This window comes from Geotrypetes seraphini, chromosome 10 (genome assembly GCF_902459505.1).
Source record: "Geotrypetes seraphini chromosome 10, aGeoSer1.1, whole genome shotgun sequence".
NCBI classification, from domain to species: Eukaryota; Metazoa; Chordata; class Amphibia; order Gymnophiona; family Dermophiidae; genus Geotrypetes; species Geotrypetes seraphini.
In genome coordinates this window covers 42,760,971-42,776,010 of record NC_047093.1, presented here as the reverse complement: position 1 = coordinate 42,776,010, position 15,040 = coordinate 42,760,971, and the positions used below count along the sequence as shown (strand labels likewise).

Genomic DNA, 15,040 nt, shown 5'->3' with positions numbered 1-15,040 from the left:
AGTCAGGTGTTCAGGATATCCTCAATGTATATGCATGAAAGAAATTTGCATATGAAGGAGGCAGTGTATGCAAATGAAGTTTATGCATATTCATTGAGGATATCCTGAAAACCCGACTGGCAAGGAGGTATGCCAGGACTGAGTTGAGAAACGCTGTTTTAGAGTAGCCTCTCTCTAGTCCTTAGTGGAACCCTGTGAATGAGGGTTTAACATTGATGTTCCTGTCATATGCCACCCAGAGAATTACTGGCCTGGGGGGTGGCTGTGACAATATGTATCCGTAGATGGAACAGTGATGAGTCAGCATTCAGTATTGACAGCACGCAGCAATGACACTGCACTAAAAGGGTTAAGGAAGGAAACCTAAGTGTAAAACTGGGATCAGCCAGTATCATGCTCAAGACCACATTATTCCTGTTCCTATGAGATCGACTGTTAATTAAAGTAAACTCTTGGGACAAGGCTATAGTTAAGGTTCGGGGGTCCTTTTTGAACCGTATGAGGCTTAAACAGAGAAAAGAGAGAAAAAAGGAGAGGCAGCTGCATCACTAAAAATAGAAAAAAATAAAAGTGCACATTAAAAATGAACAAAAGAAAACGGAGCTCCGTCAAAGATGTTTACAGAATGCTCAACATGTTTCATCATCAGCCTGCATCAGGGGTAAAATTGTTGACTTTTTTTTTTAACTTTGTCGCGTCTCTATTGGCGGTAAAAACACAACCATCCAGGTAGACCAATGTATATCAAACCACCTTTTGTCAGCATAGGCTCCTGTTCGTTACAACTCTGTCTGGGCCACCCTATGATAGTTAACTATACTGTTATATTGGTTTAATATAGAAAATAAGAGAAAATTAAGATAAAGGCCATATGGCCTATCTAGTCTGATTAACCATGCCACCTATTAACTCTTTCTCTCCCTTAGAGATCCAAAGTACTAATCCCATGCTTCCTTAAATTCAGATACACTTTTCTTTTCTTTCTTTATTTCTATAGCCTGTCCGCTCCGGAAGCTCAGAATGGGTTACATACTGTATTTTCCGCTCCATAAGACACACTTTTTTTCCACCCAAAAGTGGGTGGAAATCTCGGTGTGTCTTATGGAGCGAAGGTACAATTTGAACACCCCCCTGCCGCTGCACCGTTTTAAACACCTACCCACCTGCCATAGCCGCACCATTTTTAAACACCCTGCCGCCATACCTTTTAAAACACCCACCCAAACACCTACCCGCCCGCCGTCGTCACTGCCACCACCGTAGCTGCACCTTTTAAAACAGCTACCCACCCTCTGCTGCCTCCTCCTCCTCCATCATCGTCACAGTCCCTGGTGATCCAGCGTGTATCCCTCCCTTGCTAGTGGCACACAGGTCAGTAGGGCAGATGTCAGCAGCAAGCTTTCCACGCTCCTGCTTGCACCCGCGCTGTTTTCTAAATCGCTTCGTCAGTTCTCACGGGACTTGCGAGAACAGATGAAGCTATTTAGAAAACAGCGTGGGCCCAAGTGGGAGTGCTCCCACTTGCTACTGATGTCCGCGCTCCTGACCTGTGCGCTGCTAGTGAGGGAGGGATACACGCTGGACCACCAGGTACGAACGGATGATTTAAAAATACTGGGAGGGATGATCTAAAAACTCTGGGGGGTTATCTAAAAGTACTGGGGGGATGATCTACTGGGAGAAGATCTAAAAGTACTGGGGGGATGATTTAAAAGTACTGGGGGGATGATTGATCTAAAAATGCTGGGGGGGTTTATCTAAAAGTACTGAGGGAAATGATTTATCTAAAAATACTGGGGGGATGATTTAAAAGTACAGGGGGATGATTTAAAAAGGTAAGGGGGAGGCTGGGGGGCTGGCTGGCTTGGGGCAACTGGCTTGGGGTGGGCTGATTTGGGGCTGGCTGGCTGCCACTACGTGTGTCTACCATTAGACGTGTCCACCTCTAGACGTGCCCTGTACCCTGTCCCAGTCTACCACTGGACAACAAGAGGGGGGACAGAGTAGAGGGCACACCATTTGGTTCAAAAACATTTTTTTTTGGTTTTTCCTCCTCTATAGGTGGGTGCGTCTTATGGTAAGTTGCGTCTTATGGAGCGAAAAATACAGTAAGTACATCCACAGTTAGCATGTAGACACCAGCCAAAGCAGAAGGACACTACACAGTGTAGAAATTGAGAGATACTGTATATCAGTGGTTATGCTGCATCAGTAAAAATGCTGACAGCCAGTGATAGTTGAAGCCTTGATCTCAGAGTATGAGCTGATTAGTGAACAAGATCTTTTTTACCGCATTTTGGAAGGATAATAAGTTATCTATTGATCTGATATGAAGAGGCAGCTGATTTCCAAAAATTGGTTAATAGAAATATGATTGTTTTTATGCAATTTCCAAATGGAGAAATTTCATTGGGGGAAATGTTTTTTATATTGAGATTGAAGCGACCGCTTTGGATGATGTATGGGAAGCTTTCCCAGCATGTGGTTTGGAACCATGCCATGGAATTGCTTAAATGCTACCACCAGGATTTTGAAGAAAGCCTGCATTTTGATTGGGAGTCAGTGTGCTTCATCCTGTGCAGAGGAGATGTGATTGAATGGGTAGAGTTGTTTTAGGAGTCTTACAGTGACATTTTGTACTCTCTGAAGTCATTGTTGTTCTTTGTTTGGAACACCAACAAACAATTCATTACAGTAGTCCAGGGGTAGGCAATTCCGGTCCTCGAGGGCCCGGAGCCAGGTTTTCAGGATATCCACAATGAACATGTATGAGATGGATCTGCATGCACTGCCTCCTTGAGATGCAAATCTATCTCATGCATATTTATTGTGGATATCCTGAAAACCTGACCTGGCTCTGGCTCTCAAGGACCGGAATTGCCTACCCCTGCAGTAGTCCATGTGTGATAGCACAAAGGCATACATTAACTGGGTGAAGTTTGCTTCAGAGAAGTACCTTTGAAGTGTTTTCAACTGTCAGAGATACTAGAAGGAGGTAGACACTGCCTTAGAGATATAGGATGTTAAGAGTCAGACCAGCATAATACAACGCTCAAACTACGGACCTGGTCTTTGGATTCAAGAATTGATTCATCCCACTTAAGTGAAGAACAAGTGAACTGGCAGGTGTCCCTGTGTACCTAGTTCTGCTTTTGACAAATTTAACTGTAATTTGTTGTTTGACATCCAAGCTTTAATCTCCATTAGACAAGACCTTAGTTTCTCCAGATGTGCATCATGAGATGTACCCAGAGGGAATACAGTTGGATTTCGTCTGCAAATAAGTGGTGTGGATTCCATTTAGTTTGAGGCAATCTTAATAACTGGTCTAATATAAAGGTTAAAGAGCAATGGGGATAACAACACTCCTTAAGGGACATCGTATTTTGATAAACTTGGCTTAGAAAGAATAGAATTCATTGGGATGCTTTTTTGCCTGTCATCTAGAGAAGACCTCTGTAATGATAGTGTAGCATTTTTAATCCCAATCTCTGCTAATCTAGATAATATATCAAAGGCTGCACTCAAATCCAACAGGGCGAGTAAGACATTTTCGCCTTTGTCCATGTAGGTCCAGTAATCTTCAATTATATCAAGTAAAACTGTTTCAGTACTATGGGCTCTTCTGAAACCTGATTGGTGGATGGATAATGTGTTTTGGTTTTCAACGAATTCAACTAGTTGTTTTAGAACCGCTTTCTCTAAGATCTTGGATCTACTTGGGGGCAAATTTAAATAAAGCTGTATTCAGTATGCACCATTTTCAATACATGACATACTGCATACTGAATACAGCTTTATTTAAATTTGCCCCCCAGTGTTAGATCCCTGAAGAAGTCAGATACACTGGTGAAACGGGTCCCATTGGGCCTTAATCAGATAAGTGTGGGCTAATTTTTATGCTGGGTCTTGAGTTGTGACTGTGCTGAGTGCGCTTCTGATCCTGTGCCCTGAAGCAGCAGTAACTTGGACTGCAAAACGATGGCCACCATTAGGGGATTATAACGCTGTTCCACTGCTCGGATAAGCAGTTTACTTATCACAAATTTTTTAACACTTACATAGCTCATTGACTGTTGTTCAAAGTATGTTGAAAGGTTTTTCTGTGCCAATGATGGATGGTTTGAGTAGAGTTGATATATTATAGCTCATTCCGTTGGTACATGGAATTTTCCCTGGAACATCTTAGGCTTTTTCCTTCTTCTGTGAAGTGGGTGTATACTAGTTTGATATCACTGGAGTGGAGTTTATTGGTGCAAAATTGGATTAAATGGACTACATAGAGACCCATTTTGGGTGGAAGTGCTGAGAAGAATTATCTACAAAGCCCTAGGTCTTGGATGACAAGCTGATGTCATTGACTTTCAGCTTTCCTCTGAGGCACTCAGTCACGCCAAATGTGCTACTGTTCACACCAGTAGAAACTGGTTACTATATAATTTACTAGGTGAATCAGAAATCAAAACACTTCATCTGTTTTTTTCACAGACACACCTCATAGGACATCATGTCTGATCGGCAGATGGACACTCTGTACCCCTCAGGAGGGAATCACCAACCACTATTATCCTTTGTTTTCTAGTAGTTGCTTATTCAGCAACTTCATATGTGCAGCCACATATGACTTATTAATTTTTGTATTCAAAAATTTAAAATGTGATTTCATGAAATTGAAATATATTTTGGTGAACTTCTGATAAACACAGCATCACTGGAACACAGAATGTTGTGTTGTTTTCAGCATATAGATGTACGCTTTGAACTCTTAACAACATTTTAATTTATTTGATTAAAATGTCTATTGCTAATCTTTCCATACAATAATCCTTGTACCTATAATAGTTCTGTTTTTGACAAATTTAGCTGTAATTTGTTGTTTGACATCCAAGTTTTAAGATTATTCAGTGGGCCTCAGCAGCTAACCTCTCAGGAAAGCAGATGTTGACAATGAGGGATCTTTTAGCCAAGTCCTTCATAAGTCCGACAATAATTCACATAATTTGTTTCAAACATAGATAAACATTTTCATAGTCTCTGTGCAAAAAAGTACTTTAACCACTCATTTTTTTAACTCATTTTTTTTTCTCGCCAAGGTTTAAAAGGGGCACTCCTGAAATGACATCATGTTTTGCCACTGGGCTGTATCAAGGCTTGTCCCATACAATAATAATATATTTAATGTTAACAAAATCTCTCTATGATATACTCATTTCTCTTTATGCCCATTATATTTATAAAGTAATGTAGTAAATGACAGCAGATAAAGACATGAACGATACATCCAGTCTGCGTTGTGCATTACAATTTCATGATTAAATTAAAATGTCCACCTGGAACTGACATTAGGTTCCAACTACTGGAGCTGTCATTGAAGCTCATTCCAGTCTATCCAAACCATCTCCTTTGCGGGATTAAGCCCATGAAAGTTTACATTACATTACATTACATTAGGGATTTCTATTCCGCCTGTGCCTTGCGGTTCTAGGCGGATTACAATATAGAAAATATCTGGGACATTCCAGTAGAGTTACATTTCAGGATAAGAGTAAGTTACAGGAACAGTAATGAGTTATTATACTACAATTTCACTGAAGATAATACTTATTACAGAAGATAATACATATAACGGAAGATAATGCATTTAACAGAGGTAATACATGTCAACTCGATCGGTTAAATCGGGTGTAGTGTAGAAGAATTACAGTACATTCTAGATCACAGATAAAAGATAATGTAGGGGGTATTTCCGAAGTCGTTGATTGGGAGCTCATTGGGTGGTGGTTAGAGTGGTGGGAGATATTTTTTGAACAGTAATGTTTTTATTTCTTTGCGGAACTCTTTTATGTCTGTTGTTTTGGTGAGTAATTTTGAGATGTCAGAGTCTATTTTAGCTGCCTGTGTCCCCAGGAGGTTGTCGTAAAGTTTCTTACGACGAGTACCGTTGAGTGGTGGATAGGTGAAAAGGTTCTGTGTTCTCCTTCTTCTTGGTGGGAGGTAGTGGTGAAAACGGTTATTTAGGTAACTGGGTGCCGTGCCGTTTACCCATTCATATTCTAATTAGTGATCCTCTGTGTTCATCTCACTCTTTTTTTGAATTCCATCACCATTTTCCTCTTTCCCACCTCCCTCAGGAGGGCATTTCAGGCATCCACCACCCTCTCCTAACATTACTCTTAAGTCCACTAACCCTCAACCTCAATTTATGTCTTCTAGTATTATCAATTTTCCTTCTCTGGAAAAGATTTGGTTATATATTAATGCTTTTCAAATATTTAAATGTCTGTATTATATCCCTTCTCTCCTCCAGAGTATACATGTTGAGTTCTTCTAGTCTCTTCTCGTACTTCTTTTGACGCAAACCTCCTACCATTTTTGGCACTTTCCTCTGGACCGCTTCAAGTTTTCCTATATCCTTGACCAGATACGGCCTCCAAACAGAACACAATACTCCAAGTGGGGCTTCACCAATGACCTCCATTAGCACACCACTCATCTTCTGCTGCATTCTTCTCAGGGATGACAGCAGCATTGTTCCTTTACAGTTAAATAAAGAGCTCAAATAATAGATAGCAACCAATCACAAAGCACGCTTACATTAACGTCATCCATTCAATCTCATAATTAACTCCAATGGAGACACATACATATTGAGATCTTTAAGTCTATCTCTGTATGGCTTATGACATATACCTACCTCTAGACCGTAGACCTAACTCTGGACCTACCTCCATCCTGTTTATATCTTTTTGAAGGTGCGGCCTCCAGAATTGTACACAATATTCTAAATGAAGTCTCACCAGAGTCTTATACAGAGGCATCAATACCTCCTTTTTCCTACTTGCCATTCCTCTACCTATGTATCCAATCATCCTTCTAGTTTTCGCTGTCACCTTTTTAATCTGTTTGGCCACCTTAAGATCATCACATACTATCATATACTATCACACTCAAGTCCACTCCTCTTTCATGTACAAAAGTTCTTCACCCCCTAAACTGTACCATTCCTTTGGGTTTCTGCAGCCCAAATGGATGACATTGCATTTCTTAGCATTAAATCTTAGCTGCCAAATATCAGATCATTCCACAAGCTTCACTAGGTCCTTCCTCATGTTATCCACACCATCAGGAGTGTCTACTTTTTTACAGATTTTGGTATCATCTGCAAAGAGGCAAATCTTACCAGGTAGCCCTTCAGCAATATCACTTACAAAAATGTTAAAAGTATAAGCCCAAGAACCGAACCATGAGGCACACCATCCCTTTCCTCGGAGCAATCTCCATTGACCACTCCCTCTGTTGTCTTTCACTCAACCAGTTCCTGACCAAGTCTGTCACCTTGGGGTTCATCCTAAAGGCACTCAGTTTATTTATTAGACGCCTGTGTAAAACACTGTCAAAGGCTTTGCTAAAATCTAAATATACCACATCTAGCACACTCCCTCTATCCAATTCTCTGGTCACCCAGTCAAAAAAATTAATTGTATTTGGACTATTCACCAATTAATACTGCATGATATCCCATTAAACAATACTGCTTTGCAATCTTCATTCAATATATCTCCTTTACCACAATATATTTATGATAAACTACAAGTTTGAATTATAAGGATTATACCATCTCTAGGTAGTGACATGCTAATTTTTTCTGATTTTGTTAAACCCCCCTCCTTTTAAATAAAAAGAAAGCTTCTAAGGCATATAGGATATTACAGGAATTTACTTTAAATTATAACTCCTCAATTGAAATCTCATGGTCTTCTGAGTTAAATCTTGATGGTAATGTTATTAATTGGTCTGATTTCTGGTTAAACTCTTCTTGTCCTACTATGTCTGCCTCACTTTGTCGGTCCACTTTTTTTTTTTTTATTGTGCATAGATCTTACTGGATGCCAATTAAGCTTGCTAGAATTGCAGCTCAACCCTTTTCAAATCTATGTTGGTCCTGTAAAAGTGAACCTGGTACACTTTCTCATATTTTAAAGCATCAATCAATCTGTAATGCCCCTCCAGAAATTCCCTATGAATGTCCTCAAGCTACTGTACTGCCAAGCCTTGCCCTTTATGACAGCGAAAGATTAGAGAAACTGGGCCTCTTCTCCCTTGAACAGAGGAGATTGAGAGAGGACATGATCAAAACATTCAAGGTACTGAAGGGGATAGACATAGTAGGGAGAACGAGAGGGCACTCTCTAAAGTTGAAAGGGGATAGATTTCGTACAAATGTAAGGAAGTTCTTCTTCACCCAGAGAGTGGTGGAAAACTGGAACGCTCTTCTGGAGTCTGTCATAGGGGAAAACACCATCCAGGGATTCAAGACAAAGTTGGACACGTTCCTGCTAAACTGGAACGTACGCTGATAGGGCTAGTCTCAGTTAGGGCGCTGGTCTTTGACCAGAGGGCCGCCACGTGAGCGGACTTCTGGACATGATGGACCACTGGTCTGACCCAGCAGCGGCATTTCTTATGTTCTTATGTTCTATTGTATAATATTGTATTGTATCACCAAATGTACTGTCCAATGTAACTTTTGTGAATGTTGGCTTGTAACCCATTCTGAGCTCCTGGGAGGATGGTATAAAAATGGAATCAAATAAATAGTCCCAATGTGCAAATCTATTGGAATCTAATATGGTGCAGAATTAGAAAAATATTGAACAGTGTTAATTTTTTACCCTTTTCTTATGAAACTCTTATTCTGCGTTCCTCAAACCCTAATATTATCATTCCTAATAATCAAAAGAAACTTTTTAACATTCTCCTTGCTACTGCCACTCATCTTATAATCTGTAACTGGAAAGATAATACTAAGCTTAATTTTAGTGAGTGGTGGAGTTATGTGTGCTCTATACGAAAATATGAAAGTATTATCGCTTTAAAATCTTGTAAAATGGCACACTTTTGTAAAACTTGGGCACCCTTTGATAATTTCTGTAACCGCTTTTGAGATGTTTTTTTTTTAAGCTTTTTGTATACCGTAGTTTGCAGTATGACTGCATATTTAAGTAACTATCTTTATAGATCTACATATGCTTGTAAATATGTTTATGTGCTTCTATTGTTAACTTTAACAATGCAATAAAATCTATTTTTTAAAAATTGATCAGATTTGTCTGACAAGACCTGCCTCTAGTGAATCCATTGTTGCCTCAGGTTCTGTAATGCACTGGGTTCCAGAAATTTCAATATTCTCCGATTTAAAAGTGTTTCCATTAATTTATCTCTGAATAACTCCAGACTGGTGTGTGGGTGTCTTTTATTCAGCTGGGCTGTTGCAGAAAGATTCCAGAAGACTTGGGTCTTTCCCCACTGATCACAAAGAACCCCAGAACGTGGGGTGTCTGCTTGCCCACTGATCCTGAGTGTACCCCTATGCTCTGCTAGTGCTGGTTACAGCAGAATAGAATCAACTGCCAACTCTCAAACTGTTTGTTTAAACCGGAGACTTCTATACATTTAACACACCTATTAAAACCAGTGTGTTCAGTTTCTCTGAAGAACTGGGTGACTCATTTTGTTCTAAAGTGCTGAAATCAGGAAGTAAAGCGTTAATGGCCTGGAGCAGTCTGCAGGTCTCAGGTGTGGTTTCTGCTGGGTAGTGTCAGCATACAAATACCTTAGTCAAAGCTGCAGAGCTAAAAATCAGCAGAAGATTTAGGGAGGGAGTTCCTGGATCATGGCTGACACTGGAACTTCTTCTAGCCTTCCCAACACCCCCAGTTTTGAGCGTGCACCATCTTATGCAACCTTGGCCTGTGAAAAGAGGGTCTCCCTAGGCAGCAGCAAAGATCAGAAAGTTAAGGTGGAAAACAGCTCTGAATGCAAACCTGCTTCGGATCCTGGCTTGGTAGCAGATTCTGCCCCCCCTCTAAATGGAACAGGGGAAGTGACCGGCAAAGCAAATGCCTCTGAGCTGGACACAACTCCGCAGGACACCGCGGACACAAGCACAGATGTCCTGTGCGATTTCTGCCTGGTGGAAAAGGTGAGGGCGGTGAAGTCCTGCCTCACCTGCATGGTAAGCTACTGCCAGGCTCACCTGAAGCCCCACATCGAAAACCCCAAACTGCAGAGCCACCGACTCGTGGAGCCAGTGAAAGATTTCGACCTGCAGTCGTGTCTCGTCCACGGAAAGCACTTGGAGTGGTTCTGCCAGACCGACCTCAAGTGCATCTGTGAGGACTGTATGGCTGAGGAGCACCGCCAGCACGAAACAATCACGTGTACAAGAGCACGGGGAGACAAAGAGGTAACGTCTACATTCAAGCATGTTGGTGTAGAATCAGGGGTGTCAAAGTCCCTCCTCGAGGGCCGCAATCCAGTCAGGTTTTCAGGATTTCCCCAATGAATATGCATGAGATCTATTAGCATACCATGAAAGCAGTGAATGCAAATAGATCTCATGCATATTGATTGGGGAAATCCTGAAAACCCGACTGGATTGCGGCCCTCGAGGAGGGACTTTGACACCCCTGTTTTAGACTGACCATGGTATTTTGCATTGATCAGATGAGAGGAAATGGGACTTTGTATACTGCCATTTTGTAGTTACACATTCAAAGCAGTTTTGCATATATATAGATACTTATTTTGTACCCGGGGCAATGGAGGATTAAGTGACTTACTCAGTAAGTCACAAGGAGCAGTGCTGGGATTTGATCCCACAGCCTCTGGATGCAGAGGCAGCAGCTCTACCACTAGGCCTCTCCTTACCTTGGGTGAATAGAGCATAGCTCCGGAAGCTGCTCACAAAATGTATTTAGTCCAAAACAAAAATATCTCCTACAATTTATTTGTTGACCTGCCCTTCTGTGTTTCCAATAGATCACAAGTAAGCCATTATGAAAAAACATTTAGGGATCTTGCCAGGACCTGGATTGGCCACTGTTGGAAACAGGATTAAGGTCTTAAAGGATTTTTGATCTGTCCCAGTTTGGCAATGCTTATGTTCTTAAATTTGGGAGTGAAATATAAGAAAATATGTTTTACAGATCCTGAATTCTCATGTTCATACACTCCTATTAGCTTTATTTCTATGTTTCAGAGGTTGAAATTGGTTAAACTGGATTAGTTAGTAAACATTATGTGAAAAATAGGATTTGGTAGACACAGTCACTGTTTTTCTTTAATTAACAAAACTCAGCTGTCATTTACAATGAAACTAATCCTCGGGTAGGTGAGAATCTCAGACATGTAGGTATGTGTTTCTGCAAACAGTATACCTGTGCCTGAAAAAAAACACCCAACAACCTTAGTGATGCAGGAATCTCTGATCCCAGAACACACTGCAGTGAGAGGGAGGCAGGGAGAAGTTATGAGGAAGTCTGAGGATGACTTGGTAGGTTTTCCAGACTCAAAGAAAATAATTTCCCAGTTCTGCCCTTGCTTGCCTACATGTTTATTGTACAAGGAAGTACCTTCCTGCAGTGCAGGCATCACAGCAAGTAAAGCACTGCCAGGAAGGGCGGATACGATGTCTAGCCTCAGTGATCCCACTCACACCTCTTTCATGTGTGTGTCCATGAAACAACAGCTAGTGCGATTATAGAGGTTAAATCAGCCTGTGTTTACCCAAGAAAGAGTGCTTTAATCTCCTCCCACAGCCTCTACCAAAATCCTCTACTGGGATTTAAGAGAGGATTGGACATTTTCCTGCTGGAAAAGGGAATAGAAGGGTATAAATAGAGGATTACTACTCAGGTCCTGGACCTGTTGGGCCGCCGCGTGAGCGGACTGCTGGGCAAGATGGACCTCAGGTCTGACCCAGCAGAGGCATTGCTTATGTTCTTATGTTTGTAATATAGTAATAGAGAGCTAAACTAAACTAAACTAAACCTTAAGTTTATATACCGCATCATCTCCACGGAAGTAGAGCTCGGCACGGTTTACAAGAACTTAAAAATGAGAAAGGGTAGGAAAAGGTTTACATAAGCTTATAAGTTGAGTGGAAAAGTAAGGGAAAAAAGAAATTACATGTTAGAGAAGAGCCAAGTTTTTAGTTGCTTGCGGAATAAATGGAGAGGTGTGATATTTTTCCTTTCAATATGATATATCATAACGTTAAATTTGTAATTTATACTCTCATTGGGTCATGTGATACAGTAATGACTGGAACATTTAGAAGAGACGTGTAGTGAACTAGCCATATATAAATCTTATGTTAATAAAGTCTCCCATCCAAAGATTGCGCTCAAAAGGTGATAAAATAACTTGTCTAAGGCCACATGGAATTTGAGCACATTGAGCACATTGTTCTAACCCAGTGGTCTCAAACTCAAACCCTTTGCAGGGCCACATTTTGGATTTGTAGGTACTTGGAGGGCCGCAGAAAAAAATAGTTAATGTCTTATTAAAGAGATGACAACTTTGCATGAAGTAAAACTCATCATAGTAACTAATGAGTTTTACCTCATGCAAAGTTGTCATATAGTTGTATGAAGGTCATTTCATAAATAATACACAGGTTGGCAACCTTGGGGAGTAGATAATGCTATTGTAGCAAACCTTGTTTCACCTTCAGTTCAGTGCTTGAAGCAGCAGGACATGTGCTCAGGAGCTCTGTAGTGTACATAGTGTGGCTGTGACAAGTGTCACAGTGGAAATGGAGGCTGCAGGTGTCTCGGGTACTGGGTCTGTTGACGATCAGAGGTCGTACATTAAAATTGAAACTCTACGTGGCCAAAACCCGACAGGAATCCACAGTGCATTAGGTGAAGTTTGTGGTGAGTTAACAGTGGACCGTAGTACAGTTTCTCGGTGGGCAACTCGTTTTCGGAGTGGTCGTGTGAGCATAGATGATGATGCAAGACCAGGAAGGCTGAAATCAACTACCGATGAATGATGTGTGAAAGTCGTGGCTGATGCTCTTCAACAAGATCGTTGTGCGACATGTGAGGAACTTTCTGACACCACAGGGATTCCACCGACATCAGCATACCGAATTCTGAAAAAGGATTTAAAAAAGAGAAAAATTTCTGTTCAATAGGTCCCCCCACTTCTTGACTGCTGAACAGCAGCAGAGACGCCTGGACAGTGCAACCGTGCTGAAACAAAGATTTGACGTTGAATGTCAGGCATTCTTGAAATGCATTGTTACTGTTGATGAAACGTGGGTCAGAGACTGAGCCGGAGCTGAAATCACAGTCCAACAAGTGGAGAGCTCCATCTTCCCCACAACCAAAAAAATTTTAACGAGCTCAATCAAAAGTCAAACAAATGATAATTTTTGCTTATGATCATGAAGGCATCATCATCACAGACAAAGCTCCATGTGGAAGAAGCATCACAGCAGTTTATTATTGTGATTTTTTGCAAAAAATGGGCAGAAAAATGCACAAACCCGACCTCAGTTGCTCTTGGCTGGGTCACTCATTCTTCACTACAATGCTCGCCTGCACATAGGGAATGTCATCATTGAAAAACTACATGAATGCAGCTGGGAGGTGTTACCTCATGCCCCCTACAGTCCAGATATGAGTCCACCAGACTTTGACCTTTTCCCAAAGTTGAAACAACCTATGCGTGGACATCGTTTTGCATCTCTGGAAGAGCTTTCTTCCGCCATTATCTGAACCATTCAGCAACTGAACAAAAATGGTGTCTTGGATGGAATAATGAAGCTTCCCGGATGATGGGTCTGGGTCATTGCAAAGCAGGGAGACTATATTGAAGGATTGTAAAGAAATACTTGAAAAACAAAACAAAACATGTAAATTTAAAAAAATAGTGTGTATTATTTATGAAATGACCCTCGTAATATAGTTAATAAATAAGTCATATAGTTGTAATATAGTTTATAAATTTTTCCTTAATTGCTTCTGATAATTTCAGCTGAAAGCAGTGCAACATGCAGAAAGTGAAAAACTATCAAAGTATCAACTGCAAGAGACAAGATTTTAGACCAACTATTTTGAGGCCCTCAGTATTATAAAGAATGATTCTTTATGGAAAACTTGTGCCTCAAGTGTCCAGTGATCGCATCCGCAGCCGCCTTCAGCTCTCACCTCCTCCAGCACCAGACACATGCACAAGCTGCACTGCCTCCAGTGGTTACCTTATGTGCTGTAACCGCATGCAAGCGCTTTCCTGCATCTGCATGCGATTGGACTGCACCTCAGAATTGCATACAGTTGCAGGAAAGGACTTGACTGTGACAGCTGGATGCGACCGCTGGACACTTAAGGCACAAATTTTCTATAAAGAATCATTCTTTATCATACCAAGAGCCTCAAAATAGTACCTGATAGGCCGCGAATTTGAGACCACTGTTCTAACCCAAGCATGTCAATCATATGACCTGTGAGCCTTTTCCAGTCTGATGAGCCCCTTGATCCAATTCTCCTCACTTTTCCCCTGATGCCGATCTTCCGCAGTGCATTTCTTTTCCACCTTTGCTGAGATATAGGAGGAAACACTGAATGGAGTAACATAGCTAACAGGGATCTGCAGGACCCACCATCTGAAGATATCTATAGCCTTTGCCAAGAGAAGGAATGAAAGCCTGTCTGTCTGCTCCCAGCACTCTGCCTTCCAGAGGTTTGATAGGCCAGACCACAGTACAGGGGTTCAAGGAAGGTTTGGATAGGTTCCTAAAGGATAAAGGGATTGAGGGGTACAGATAGAAGCAGAGGTAGGATATAAAAATGGTCAAATCACTTCACAGGTCAAAGGACCTGGTGGGCCACGCGGGAGCGGACCGCTGGGTGGGATGGACCTCTGGTCTGACCCAGTGGAGGCAACTTCTTATGTTCTTATGCTTTATCAAAGTAGCAGCATCATAAGCAGGCTCTAAACCAGAGATCCTAAAACTTTTTAAATGGGGGGCCAATTCATGGTCTCTCAGACTGTTGAGGGCCGGACTATAGTTTTAAAAAAAAAACCCATAAACGAATTCTAATGCACACTGCATATATCTTATTTGTAGTGCGAAAAAAATCCCCAAAACCCATGAAAGAACAATTGAATATTTGAAATGAAGTACAATTTTAACCAACATAAACTTGCCAATATTTCAATGGGAAGTATGGGTCTGCTTTTGACTGAT

General features: G+C 41.2%; 1 protein-coding gene across 1 annotated transcript in view; it reads left to right on the top strand.

The window, feature by feature from the left end:
* Positions 1-9,635: 9,635 nt before the first annotated feature.
* Positions 9,636-15,040, top strand: part of TRIM16 (tripartite motif containing 16) — a 29,347-nt gene continuing 23,942 nt past the window's right edge. Inside the window, exon 1 of the mRNA XM_033961627.1 lies at positions 9,636-10,246. Coding sequence (XP_033817518.1) covers positions 9,674-10,246 — 573 coding nt within the window. The 5' untranslated portion in view covers positions 9,636-9,673. The remainder of the gene's footprint in view (positions 10,247-15,040) is intronic.